This window comes from Euphorbia lathyris, chromosome 6, assembly GCF_963576675.1.
Source record: "Euphorbia lathyris chromosome 6, ddEupLath1.1, whole genome shotgun sequence".
Classification (NCBI taxonomy): Eukaryota; Viridiplantae; Streptophyta; class Magnoliopsida; order Malpighiales; family Euphorbiaceae; genus Euphorbia; species Euphorbia lathyris.
Window position 1 is genome coordinate 81,069,123 of NC_088915.1, and position 14,206 is coordinate 81,083,328.

General features: G+C 32.8%; 1 protein-coding gene across 1 annotated transcript; it reads right to left on the reverse strand.

Annotated features, from left to right (window-relative positions):
* Positions 1-4,139: 4,139 nt before the first annotated feature.
* Positions 4,140-13,790, reverse strand: LOC136232941 (cysteine-rich receptor-like protein kinase 44). The gene is made up of 8 exons (XM_066022426.1): positions 13,203-13,790; positions 11,758-12,033; positions 8,944-9,069; positions 8,733-8,854; positions 7,723-7,933; positions 7,043-7,280; positions 6,271-6,421; positions 4,140-4,556 (listed from the first exon to the last, which is right to left on the reverse strand). The coding sequence occupies exons 1-8, from the start codon at positions 13,717-13,719 to the stop codon at positions 4,218-4,220; spliced, it is 1,980 nt and encodes a 659-aa protein (XP_065878498.1). The 5' UTR covers positions 13,720-13,790; the 3' UTR covers positions 4,140-4,217.
* Positions 13,791-14,206: the final 416 nt, after the last annotated feature.

The following is a 14,206-nucleotide window of genomic DNA, read 5'->3' on the forward strand; positions in this document are numbered from 1 at the left end:
GTATATTTTGAAGTTCATCCCGTTAGTATAGACAACAAAAAATACTTAACACCATTAGAAAACTATTACGAACAATTTGGTCAACTGGTCTCAAAGAGTATTTTTTTTTAAATCATAATTTTGAGAACTTTTTCTTTAAATGTGCACTTTCTCACCACTATTAAAAACATTTAAATGACCTTAAAATTAAAAAAGTTTGAAGAATTAAAATTGTTTACAATATTATTAATTATTAGAATTTTTTATTTTGAGTTCTTCAGAAATTAAAACGAGTGTGTGAATCTACAAATATATAGTTTTGTTTACGAAGAGACCATAATCATCTTTTTACAACAATAAAAAACCAAGTTACAAATCCGTGAAACCATATGAGTCATATTAGGAATTTACATTTGCATTTGCATTTTTATAATTTACTTATTGATTAATTAAAAATATATCCATATTAAATATTTCATATAGCAACAACGATGCATTACAACTTTACCAAACACTAATAATTAAATCAGCTAAAAGTAACAACAAATAACTAGTAGTAACAACAATAATAATTATTAGCTAACAGCTGAACCAAACATGCGTAGTGTAAATAAATCTTAAATTTTGGTATACATTTCTTTTTAATTTGCCAATTAATATAGGGGATTTTTACATGGATATCATAATTGACTACAAAATTACAACTAAATCATATCATCAAACTCAATGTGTCATTTTTTTTATATATATACCAAATAAAATATGCTTTTACACCTAATTTAAAAAGTTTAAACCTCAATTCATAAATTCTAAAATCTTGACAATATATTCTAGATCCCTAATTTTTAAACTATAATCTTTAAAAATCATGATTTTATTAGTTTGACATAATTCAATATTATGATTTGACATAGTTATAAATAGCTTTTCAAAAGTGAATTTCTATGTAAATTTTCCTTAATATGGTGCACGTATGCGTATTCTTATAGGCCCAATAAATCGATGTTGCAAATAAAATAGGCCCAATAACTCGATACTTGTATGACCCAATGAATCCTGGCCCAATTTACTTTGCAGCATTTAGGGGTGAGCATGGTCCGGTTCGGTCTAAAAACCGAATTAAATCGAATTGGACCGAACCAAATTACCTCTATTTTTTAAGACCAAATCAAACCAAATTATAATTCGGATTGGTCTGGATTGAACCTAATTATTTCGGTCCGGTCCGATTTGGTTCATGTTTGGACCAAACAAAGCACTAGAGACCTACAACTACTTGTACCTTCACTAACTTATCAATTATATATAAAAAAATCATATAATTAGTTTTTCTTTTGTATATATAATTAGTTGAGAGAGAAAAAACATGTTTAATTGTTTTTTCTTTTCTATATATAATTAGTTGATTAATTTAAAACCTTAAAATTAAGAGTAGTACATATTGTATTTCGGTTTGGTTTTGTTTGGTTTTGGATCGGACCAGACCGAACTGAATCAAAAACCGAATTAGCTTAAAAATTAGAACCGAACCAAACCAAAATATAATTCGATCCGGTTTGATTCGGTTTTTTCAGTTTGGTTTTTTCGGTCCGGTTTTTTTGGTCTTTGGATTTTCGGTTTGGTTCTGCTCACCCCTATACTTTAGGAAGAGAAAAATTATCAAAATTTTCTTATTTTAAAACTTTATTGCATTCGAATGATAGCCAAATTGTATATTTCCCTAAAACAACAAAATTTGATTATATATCATTAATAATATACCATGTGTTAAAACATTTATTTTTTAAAATATCAATTATTAATGTCTTGACTGGTTTACTGCTGTTTTATCATCGGTTTCACAAGAAAAAAACTGTTATATTTTGTGGAATGGTTTGTTTTTTGTAGTATGAACCGAATCAAATGGTTCATGGTAAGAATCGACTGAGAGTTTTAGTGGCTGCAGAATATGTCTATTCGGCATTGCATGGGTTTGCGACAAGTTTAGCAACTAGAACTTCAGCATATTGGATTTTAGGATCTGGTCAGAGTTCATCATCTGATGTATAGTGCTTGACTCCTCCGTTATGTATATATAAGGTGAACTGTGACTTTCATTTTCTCTGAGATCTCACCATGCTGTTTTTGAATTGGCAGTCCATGCAACCGAGCTGGTCGCTTTATATGGAGAGGCCCCCATTGGTAGGGCACCATATGCTTTACACGCCGAATTAATGGCAATCTTATTTTCGGCCAGAATTGTTAGAGATGATGGTTTTCATTCCTTCTTAATTGCTTCAGATTCGTTATCTGCAATTTGTCAACTACATGGTGATGATATTGTATCTAATTAGATTGGATTGGTTGTTAGTGACATTTTGGATGAAGCACATGCTTTTATACGGTTAGAATTTATTCACGAAAAATGTCAAGCCAACACAGTTGCATATTCTCTCGCTGCCTAGGCTAATTCACTTTCACATGACAAAATATTTATTGAAATTTTCCTATTATTTGTTTCGACTTGTATTCAACCGATACAAGTGGTCTAATTATATAAAAGAAAAGACTATGAATATTTTTCTCCTATAGACTGTGTTATGTATTTTTCGCTTGTTTTTATTTTTTTTTAATATTTTGGCATGATAATTTTTTTTTTTTTTTTGCAGTTTTAATCGTATATTCAACTTCCTATGAATGAAACAAATCACCGTTAAAGCACAAATAAAATGTTCGCATAGATCTAACGACAAATCACAAAATTCATTTAGTAATAAGGATCCATGTGAACACTCCTAAAAACGTGAACATGAATTAGAAGCTGGAACATACTTGCACTATGAATACAACAAACTTATCCGAGAATATAAAATATGATTCATATATATACCATATATTTAATAAAATATAGAATATTTTGGTTATATTTCATATTTCAGGTTTTAAAAATTTTAATGTGAATTTTTTTGCAATATAATGTAATTTTTTTAATATGTATAATATATAAAAACAAAATTTGTGAATGCCTTGAGTAAAATTTTACCCATATATTTTTTGTTGCTTATTATTATGATGTACCAATTGCACACCCGTTCATTCTAAAAAATGATTTTATATTTTTTTAATTTAATAATAAAATTGCAGATTAATATTTTTAAATTTGGCGAAAATATTTGAATCTTTTTTTTTGTGAAACTCCTATAAAATACAGTATATTTTAAACAATAAATTAAAATTTTTTTTCACATCTAATCGTATATTTGTGATCCGTTACTCATTAGTGATAAAATGACGTAAATATGAAGTGTAGATGACAATATTCATGACCAAGAAGACAGTTTGATGAATGATTTCTCAAATTAATCAAACTTGTCTAACCTTAGGGGAAATTGCTTTTAACCGCTACTCTTATAGGTAAAATTGCTTTTAACTGTCAATCTTAGGATAAAATAGTTTCAAATGAGTTTCATCCAATTTCATAAGCAGTGAAATTGCGTGAAACTCGTATGAAATTGCATTAAAACATGTTGAAAATAAAGTTTAATTTGATGAAACCTTAGAATTAATGTTTCAGAATAGTTTCAATCAGTTTTACATAACTAACAACTAGTTTCATCTATTTTCAAATGAGGTGAAACTGGCTGAAACTTATTTAAAACGCATATCAACTTGTTAAAATTTAAGTGTCATTTGACTGAACCCTCATTAATAGGTTAATAGGTTAAATACTTATACATGAGTTCACTACCACAAGTACATTCCACAATGTGTTTAAATTCATTAATAAATGAAGTTGTTAGGATTCGAACCTTCAACCATTACATCCAAGACCTGTCCATGGACCACGTTGAGCCGGGCCTATCAGGTTTTTAGGTAAAAATGCTTAGTCCAAGTTCAGGCTTGGACTTAAAAATCAAATCCCAAACCCAACCCATATAAACCCACCTAAATATTTATATATGTATAATTGTTTTTTTTTTTTTGGTAAGAATATATATTAATATCCCAAGCCCACCCAAAAAATAGGCGGGCTTTAACGGGTTTGGACCAAGCTGGAAGCCCGGTCAAAGGACACGGGCCGAGCGGGTATCCGGGCCGTGGACAGGTCTAATACTATATCCTCAAACCAATTGAACTAAAAGTTTAAACTGGTCATAAAACTTATATTAATCTCTCACAAAGATACCATATTTCTCTATTTATAAATATACGAAATCACGAGTATATGTTTTTCTATACTAAAATTTCCCGACAAACATTCATCGCGGATCTACACCTATTATTGAAGTCTCATTTTCAGATAAAATTTTCAAACTTACATCCTTTGGTGATTGAGACTCTCTCACTTCTGAATTACTCCCCAATAAAAATGGGAAACCAGTGTTCATAGAATTGGCTGGTTGAGAAGGCATTGGCAGAGTAAGAGAAAAGCTATTTAGCATGAGCACAATTGAAGCCATAGTTGGCCTATTTAACACATTATCTTGCACACAAAGTAGCCCAATATGTATGCATCTCATCATTTCACCACTTGAACTATCCCTCAGACTGGGATTTATCAGATTCACAGATGTTCCTTCTCTCCAGTTTCTCCATGCCTGCAAAATTTGTGGCAAATTAAACATAAATATCCTTTTAGAATAGGAAAAAGAAAGCGTCTTTAGTTGCGTATAGTCTATTCGATACATTGAGCCTCGATCAATTATAAACATACATATTAACTACTGTTATTAGAAACATCATGTAACACTCTAGAATACCATAACAACAGCAGCAACAACAACAACAAAGCCTTAGTCCCGAAATGATTCGTAGTCGGCTAACATGATTCATCATATAAAATCGTGAAATCAAGTCGTGTTAGCGACATAAATTCTTTCCCTCCACTCTGTCCTATCTACTTCCGTATTTTCCTCAATCCCCAATAAACGCATATAACTTTCGATCACCTTCTTCCAGGTTTGCTTAGATCTTCCCCTACCCCTCACCATTACATCCCTTTGCCACTCTATAGAATACTATATAAATATATATTGTCTGTTTTTGCTCAAGTCTTATTTCTTGGGTTTTACAGTTTTAAAACGTGCATGTATGTATTATACGCCTTACTAACAGTAGTCCAATCACGCTCTTTCTATTTTTTGAAGTGGGATTCAGTCAGTTTGTATCTCGTCGCTATCCTTTAAGGTCCTTCCTTGTTCAGGCCTTCCACCAAGGTGTCACCACGACCCTCTCAAGAGCGGGTCGTTATATGCGTCCACTGGCTTCCGCCTGGTTTGTTCTTGAACCAGCACATTGTACTTAAAGGGTTGGCTCTGATACCAATTGTAACAGTCTCGCGTAGATAGTCTGCTTTGCGCCAAACTCATTCCTTGAAACTCGATCATTGGATTTAAAATGCGTCTATATGGATTTGAAATCCAGCTTAATAATATAATCCAACCACTTTGTCCCATTTACAATGTGAAATTCAGTTCGTTTTTGTCATTGTCGCTGTTATTTAAGGCCTCTCTTTGCTTAGCCTTCCACCAGGACACAACCCTCTCAAGACCAAGTTGTTTAAACTCAGTTAAAAAAGAGTGTCACCCATTTCATATATATATATGAAGTTGCATTTTCTAAAGTTAGAATTAATATCTATACAATTTTTCTATAACCATCAGACATGTAAAAAGTTACTTCCGAACTGATTTTCAAGATGAAATGCATGACGATATTTCAACTGAGTCATACATTCACCACTAACTTTTATTGTAATCATTAACTTAGGGGTGTTTGGTTGCTCATTTTCAGCCTTCTGTTTGCCTTTTCATTTTAAAAATGAGAGTTTTAACTGTTTGGTTAGTAACCTTCTGTTTGCCTTTACACCTGAAAAGTAACATTTTATAAAAGCACGAATCTCTGTTTTTTGGAAAACAGTTTTTTTCAACAGCAAACAGCAAATAGTAGGTAAAACAAATGGACCCAATGTGTGTGATTTTAATTTACCAAGAGCTTAGGTGTCAAATTGAAAGATCAAAATTTGAACACCAAAAATTGAAAACATCAAGAGCTCTAAATGTGTTGGTGACTTTCTGTAGGAGAGTTCTCTGACAAAACCTAATTTCTGTAGGAAACAATCTCTTTACAATACATTCCCAACAGATTTCAGTCTGTTTGAGTTCCGTCTAACTGTTATCTGATACGGAATTTCGTTATTCTACTATAAAAAAAATTCGTAGCAGATCAATGTTTTTCTGGTGTTAAGACTAGGATGCTATTTCCTTTAGAATATCTCTATTGAATTTGGAATAGGCATATGATCATACTTACAAAGCTCCAAAGGTCCTCCATGTTTTCCCCATTCCGAGAAGAACTACTTCTTTGGCCACTTAAAATTTCCAAGATTAGCACACCGAAGCTAAACACATCTGATTTCACCGAAAATTGTCCATGCATTGCATACTCCGGAGCCATATAACCACTAAACACCACAATTCATAACTATCATAAGGGGAAAAAACCCGTGGTATATAGCACATTTGAAAAGTCAGATATATGATTTAAAAGTTTGCAAAAAAAAAAAACGGATTTGAATTTTGTTCCGTTAGCAAATAAGAGAAATATTGTTCAGAAATTTGTATAATAGAAAGAAAAACATAAAAAACATTAAGAAAAAAGGGAAAATTTCCTTATTTGCTAACAAAGAATAGCTCAAATTGTAAACTTTTAAACCACGTGTAAATATTGCTAATCATAATATTTTGGACATTGTGTCAAATTATTATGATTAGGTTTTGATAGCCATTGAGTCAAAAACTTGTGATCGTTAAAAAAAAGGGCGGTCCGGTCGCACTACGCGTCCCCGCTGAGCGAGGGTCCGCGGAAGGGTCCCACCACAAGGGTGTACGGGGGACAAGCCTTACCCTGTCAATTTATTTGGCAAGAGGCCGCTCCTAAGACTCGAACCCGTGACCTCTTGGTCACACGACAACAACGTTTACCATTGCGCCAAGGCTCGCCCTCAAACTTGTGATCGTTAAGGCCTAAAAATAATATTTATTATTTTTAACGGTAATAACAATAACTGATAATTAAGACTTACTAGGTTCCAACAATTCTGTTGGTATTTCCTTGTGTTTGATCCATAACAAAGAGTCTTGCCATGCCAAAATCTGCAATTTTAGGATCCATGTCTGCATCTAATAAAATGTTGCTAGCTTTTAGATCTCGGTGAATGATCCGAAGCCGGGAATCCTCGTGTAGGTAAAGAAGCCCTCGAGCTATGCCACATATAATCTTGTAAAGCTTGTTCCAGTCTAAGTATTCGCGCTTTGTTGGATCTGCATATATGTCATGCATATATCGTCACATACATCGGCAGAAAGAAAAAGGGTTCGTGGATTCCCGAACTTCGAGACCAATTAAATAAAATTAGATATACGACAAAATATTTCGTCGCGAAATATATATTTCAGAATTTGCGACAGATTTGAAATTAGCGACGGAATATTCAACGTGATGCCTAGTCCAAATAAAGTTCTGTAATCTTTAAGATATTTCCGCCGATTAACCCCCCGAGTATTTGTTTTTGGCTCCGCCAATAGAAATATAATACAAATCAATGTTTCTATTGTTGTTTATTAATTCGCTAATCTTTCTAATATTTATTGAAAAATCTCGCTGGGTGAGTTAGTGAAAAGCTTTCGAAGGATTTCCAAATACGGGAAAGATCATAAACTTAAAGATGATCATAAACTGCGAGTAGATGAAATGAAGGCTTACCGAAAATGAAATGATCAAGGCTGGTATTAGGCACAAACTCATAAATAAGAAGCCTTTCACTCCCTTGTAAGCAAAAACCGAGAAGTCTTACTAAATTTCGGTGTTGAAGCTTTGCCACCAAAATCACTTCATTTTTAAATTCCAAATCTCCTTGTCCCGAATCCTTCGAAAGCCTTTTCACTGCGATTTCTTGTCCATTGGACAGAGTTCCCTGCAAAAATAATGTAACTCATAAACTATGTTGTGTTAAATTTGGGTTTAATCAGTGGCATAGAGACATGGCGGACCCTCCTATTCCGTGGAGAAATAAAAAAAATCGTCGCTAAACATAAAACTTCTGTCGTTAATCTAACTTTATTCAAAATCTCTCACTAATGTGCGACAGATTTGTCCGTCCTTGATGCTTAGTTCAAAAAGGAATTTTTGTGATTTTTAACAAATTTTCATCCATTACCCCTCAGAGTATTTGATTGCGTATTACGCCAAGCCTATAAGCGGAGGCCACTTTTCACCTTTATTTCCTTACAAAAAACATCATGATACTGCTGAACTTTTATTTTTTTTGGTTCATTAAGTCTTTGATTTTTTATTTGGACACAAATCACTGATCTTTTCTTTATGGTCACATTAAGCCCATAAAGACAAACAAGTCGGCTTTCAACATAAAACAGGGTTAACATAGTGTTATTCATTTCACATGCGTTCGAAGTTTGCATTTTTCACGGTATGAAAGACGTTTTTGATATTTAATGTGGCAATAGGGAAACTGTCAAACCTTTATCTCTTTACACCCATCTTTTCCCTATTAACTAGAGCCCGTTTGTTTTACCTACTGTTTGATGTTGCTGTTTGCTGTTGAAAAAAGCAGTGATTCCCTGATTTTGTAAAACGTTACTTTTCAGGCGTAAAAGGCAAACATGAGGTCCCTAACCAAACACCTGAAACTCTCTATTTTGAATTGAAAATGCAAACAGGAGCATGAAAAGGAGAACCAAACACTCCCTTAATACCTTGTAAACAGCACCAAAGCCTCCTTGTCCAAGCTTATTTTCCAGTGAGAAATTATTTGTTGCAACTCTAACAGTTTCAAAGTCTAATTGCAAAGATTCCTCAGTTTCCATTTCATTGACGCCTTCAAAAGAATTAAATCGAATAGAACGATTAACAAGTAAGTTAGCACAATTAATGCAAATTAAGCAATAATGAAGAATTTTCACTTACTTTCATGTTTTCTCCTCGGCTTTTTTCGCACCTTTACGAATATGAAAATGCAGACTACTAGTATCACCAGACTAATTGTTGGAATAGTGATGATAATGAAAGTTTGTGTTTTATTGCTTTTCTTTCCTGCAGATAATCAAATCCTTCTCATCAAATGTTGAGCATATTATGTTTAATCAAATGTCGGACAAGGCACAAACATTCGGGGGATCAATGGATGTAAATGTTAAAAACTACAAAAAGATTTCTGGACTGAGCATTAGGGACGGAAACTTACGTTGTGGATTCCGAACTAATACCAAATCCTAAATATATATTGTAATTCCGACAAAACTTTTACATTATTAGATATTATCTATCAACTTAAAATTTTTAGTTAAATAAATGATTCCTCAATATTATATCGAAATCTCTTAAACTAAGTGATTGAACATAGACATGGCGTATCGCAAATAATAATAAAAACTGTTCTTAAATTTCATTTATTAATTTAATGTTTTGGGATCAAAATTATTGCTAAATACCGCCCCCATTTTACTGATCACGTCTCCATGTGCCCCCATTTTACTGATCACGTCTCCATTTGGACTTTTTTGCTCTTTTCATAATTTTGATCAAAAACTGAAAATTCTTTCTCCAAAATCACAAACCCGAACAACAATAATTAAAATTATGAAAATAATTGATACGTGACAACCCAAAAACCCCAAAAATGGATGATTAAGAGTGGAAAACATTAAAATTTACGGTTTTTTTATCGAAAAATTCATAAAAATAAATCATATTTCTTCTCCAAAATCACAAATCCGAACAACAATAATTGAAATTATGAAAATAATTGATGTGGGACAATCCAATAACCCCGAAAATGGATGATTACGAGTCGGAAACATTAAAATTTACGTTTTTTATCAAAAAAATCATGAATTAATACGTATGTTTTGTGACAAATTTATATTGTTCGTTACAAACAATTAGACGATTATGCATTTTTTGCCACAAAAAATAGCCGATTTTGCATTTTAGGGTCAAATTTTTTTTTACCCTAGGCAGGCAAAATATCCGCCTGGGGTAAAATCAAAAAAATTATAGCAACACCCATGATTTTTCATACAACATATTATTAGTCTAGTTTTAGTTTCTATAAACATTTGTTTTGGAAAAAAAGGTCAAAGGAATCAAAATTTGTCATATATATATCCGACTGCCGACCTGAATCTTCATATGTTTACGTAAAAACAAGAGGTTATGCTAAAATTGGTGTCCATCATTAAATTTAAAATAATTCAGAATATAAATCTCCCACTCAGAAAGGATTAACAAACACAAAACTACGAAATTAAGCTTAATTAAATCTCTAAATTTGTATACTTACCTCTTTCGTCTTTTTGCATCTGTTCATCGATTAATATTAGTTTTTTAAACAAGCATCTTCACTCAAAATCATTCGGTGCATTAAACTTGTACATTTCAATATATTTTAATTTTGGAGGAATAACGACAAATTTGACCTAACTTTTCCAGTAAAGTGGAGATTTGGCCTAAAATTTTATAAACTTAATCCTAATTTTTTCAAACAACATTAATTTTAACAGTACCTTACCGAAATTTTGAAATGAATGGTTAACTGTTATTTAACTGTTACTGGTTTAACACAGTTACAAAAAATACTTGTTAAACTGTTAATAATTCAGTCTGTCACATACAAGTTAATCAATTTTTTTTTAGGATAATTAATTTATTAGTCCCTATTTTTTGACAAAACACACTATTCAGTCCCTATATTTTCAAAAATATATGGTAAGGTCCCTAACCTTTTTCTCAGTGAACTGCTTAGTCATTCCGTCTGTTGTTAGATTTTTTACCGTTTATGAATTCGGAAATGACTAAATTACCTTTTACTATTTATCTTCAAATTTCAGAAGAGGAAATCCAATTTAGAAGAAGAAGCTATTTGTATGGAAAACAAGAAAAAGAACAGACCCAATGGTTACGAATTTGAACGATTAAGAAGAAAATCAATAAGAAGAACACTCAAAGTTGATTTCAGATGCAGTAGAATTTAAAGGAAATGAAAATAAAGGAAAAGAAGAATGCAAATTCAAATTGACTATAACAGAATCTTCATGAGAGTCTAACGACAGAGACTAAACAGTTCACCAAAAAAACGTTAGGGACTAAATAGTTCATCGAGAAAAAGGTTAGGAACTTTACCATGTGTTTTTGAAAATACAAAGACTAAACAGTGTGTTTTATCAAAATATAGAGACTAATAAATTAATTACCCTTTTTTTTACCCGTGTGTCTAAAATGTTTACCATATTATTAATATAGTCATAAATAACTAACAAAAATTGTACGAAACTACTTTTGTTTATCGATAAACTTATTGGAACAGTACGATGCGGAGGCAGGGGGCCAAAACTACCCGTGACCATGTGACAGTTAAATAACAGCCAAACTAGTTTTTTCTAAAATTGATCTTGTGCATATTAAAATTAAACTTGTACAATTTCATAAGGCAGACTAAATATGCACTTCTTCAAAAAAAAAAAAAAAAAAAAAAAAAAAAAAAAAAAAAGAAAAAAAAACGTTTGGGTCACATTTGATCCTTATCCCTTTTTTTTCGCAATAAAGATCTGGCGGTATAAAAAGGTCTGCTTTTAACATAAATTTAACATTTCATTTATGTTAGAAATTTTTATTCTTAACACTTCCAAAATAGTCTTTTTGACATGTGACGTGGTTATACAAAAATTTTAGATATCTTATTTCGAAAAGTAAAATACAATTTCAAACGCAAATAAATTGTACCTTTTTTGGATAATGTAGGTAGAGTATCCGCCGGAGGCGATGGCGTAAGAGGTGTAATTTGATAAAACAATTTGTTATCAGACCTGACTTCACAGCTGGGTTTAATTACACTTCCTGATAACTTCCCAGAACAACAATCTCCAATACCTTTAATAGATTCAGCAAGACATTCATCGCACTGTTGCCCAGATAACTCAGGGCTGCATTGCATAAGACCAAACACTCTTTCAAATCCAGCACTTTCATTCCCCGTCGCAAACTTCCTATTTGAATCACCTGATGTAGAGTACATATGATCGGTTAACCAGTCTATTAATAAAAACTGTAAAATAGTTTATTAGAATCAGTCAGTGGCGGAACCTGAGCAAAATATCCAGAGTCAATGGACAAAAATTTAATAAGAAAGCCAGATCTGTCAGGGGTTAAAGATCCGCAATGGAAATATCCATCGCCAAAATACGCGGGTGATATCAAATTGGTCACAAAGACGGCATTATCGACAAAATTTCTATGTTTTGAACAGAAGTTTCCTTTTCGGAGTTGGAGGGTGGACCGACCCTCTGTGCCCCTGTAGTCCCGTCCCTAGAATCAGTTATCTACGTATCTGTTAATCTATTATTTCAATTGATTAATTTATATTTCGGTCAGTTAATTATTAACGACTTTTCATTAAAAAAAAAATTCTAAATCTATAATTATTTAGATATTGGATAAATTATATTCATAGTCTTTCAACTTTGCTTTTACTTTCATTTTGAACCTTTTAAAACAAGACATTATGACCTTTTGAATTTTGGAATTTACTAAATAATGACCTCACAAAATTACCGTTGATTACTTCAAAACGGACAATTTCAAAAATTAAGGTTGTTTAGAACCATATTTTCCATAGAACCACTATTTTCCGTTTTTCAAATTACCATTCCGAGAGCTTTCTCACTTTAAACAACAATTTTCTCTCTCCTAACACAATAAATACTAAGCCTCTGTTTGGATAATAGTTAGTTATTAGCTGATAGTTGATTAGCTGTTAGTTGATTACCTTTTTATTTAACTGATTTGACTAGTTGATTCGACTAGTTTGGTAAAAATTAGCTGATTATTTATAACTGTTTGTCTCAATGACAAATAATGATATGATAAAACAGAGCTTTTTCAAAATTAGTTTTTGGATCGATAAGCACTTTCAAATCCCTATTCACCAAATATCAGATTTGACTAGTCAAAATCTGACTCAAACCTCTGATTTTACCTAAACTCTTTACCAAATAGGCCTGAATGGGATCAAAGCCAAAAAAAAATTAAAGTTGTTAGTAGAATACAATTTTCTTTAAAATCAGTTATTATATTAATAATCGGTTTTTAAAATGAAAAATCATAACCTAGCTAATACATCAGTTTCATTTCAAAAATCGGTTTTTCGATTAGTTTTCTGCCGCACTAACCTGCTGCAGTAATCCCTCGAAGTCTGTTTAATAAAATTTGCTGTGCCCGAGTGAACACCCCCACATCCGAAGCATTAATCAAACCCGCAATAAAAAAAGTGGGATCCCTCTCTTCAACTCCATAAATCACTCCATTAGAGTATCTAATATTGCAGAAATCATAAATCCCTAAAGCATCTTTCTGATTCGGACAAATCTCCAACACCTTACTCGTTGAATTTCTGATACAACTTCTACAATCTTCAAAACCAACATCTCCTCTACAAAGTGCTTTTGCTTCCACTCGGTCCGGGGCTTGTCCGACGGAGAGATTGTAAAACCCGGTTTTGGATTCGGAGTCGGATTCGAGGGCGGAGAGGAGAGTGTCGAGGTTTGTTTTGTAGATGCTGTTGGATGTGTAGTTTCCTCTTTCGTTATAGCACCATTGATGTAAGAAGTCTGGCTCGGAAGTGGTTAGAAAAGGTATGGTTAGAAGAAGGTAGGAAGAGGAAAATAAGAGGTGTTTTAGAAAATTCATTTGTTGCTAGATTGGGTTTAGTATCTTATCTAACTAAATAGATTAAGTGGGAGATGTCATTGGTGGCATCGAAAAAAGATTCTTAATTGCGGCTAATGGAGACAAATCAGTAGGAATGCAAACTATATATTATATATAAAGTTATAAAAGAGGTTAGTTGCTAGTTGTGGCGGGCCCAACTCTAGGTCAAGCCAAAATCCGGTGTGGTGCCTTGACTTTCCTCAAGTCTTGGCCAGCCAATTCCTACCGAAGGATTCTGTTAATGTGTCTGTCGGTATTCCGTCCTGGAGGGTCTCTTTGTGGTTAAATCTCGTCTCAGAATGGGTGCGTACTTTGGGCTCGGTCCACCCACAGTGTCCATAGAGTTCCTCTTAGTGAAGACATCCGCCTTCCTTCTCGAAGGATGTATGCCCGACTCTCCTGTTCCTAGTAGACGAGGGTAGATCGCTTAAGCCAGTTCCGAGTACTGATTCAAGGGTGGCGGAGA

Coding starts and splice junctions, on each gene's coding strand:
- LOC136232941 (XM_066022426.1), bottom strand. CDS start 13,719: ATGAATTTTCTAAAACACCTCTTATTTTCCTCTTCCTACCTTCTTCTA. Junction 7,934..8,732: donor GCTTTGGTGCTGTTTACAAG/GTATTAAGGGAG, acceptor TTATTTTTGCAG/GGAACTCTGTCCAATGGACA. Junction 7,281..7,722: donor CCTTGATCATTTCATTTTCG/GTAAGCCTTCAT, acceptor ACATATATGCAG/ATCCAACAAAGCGCGAATAC.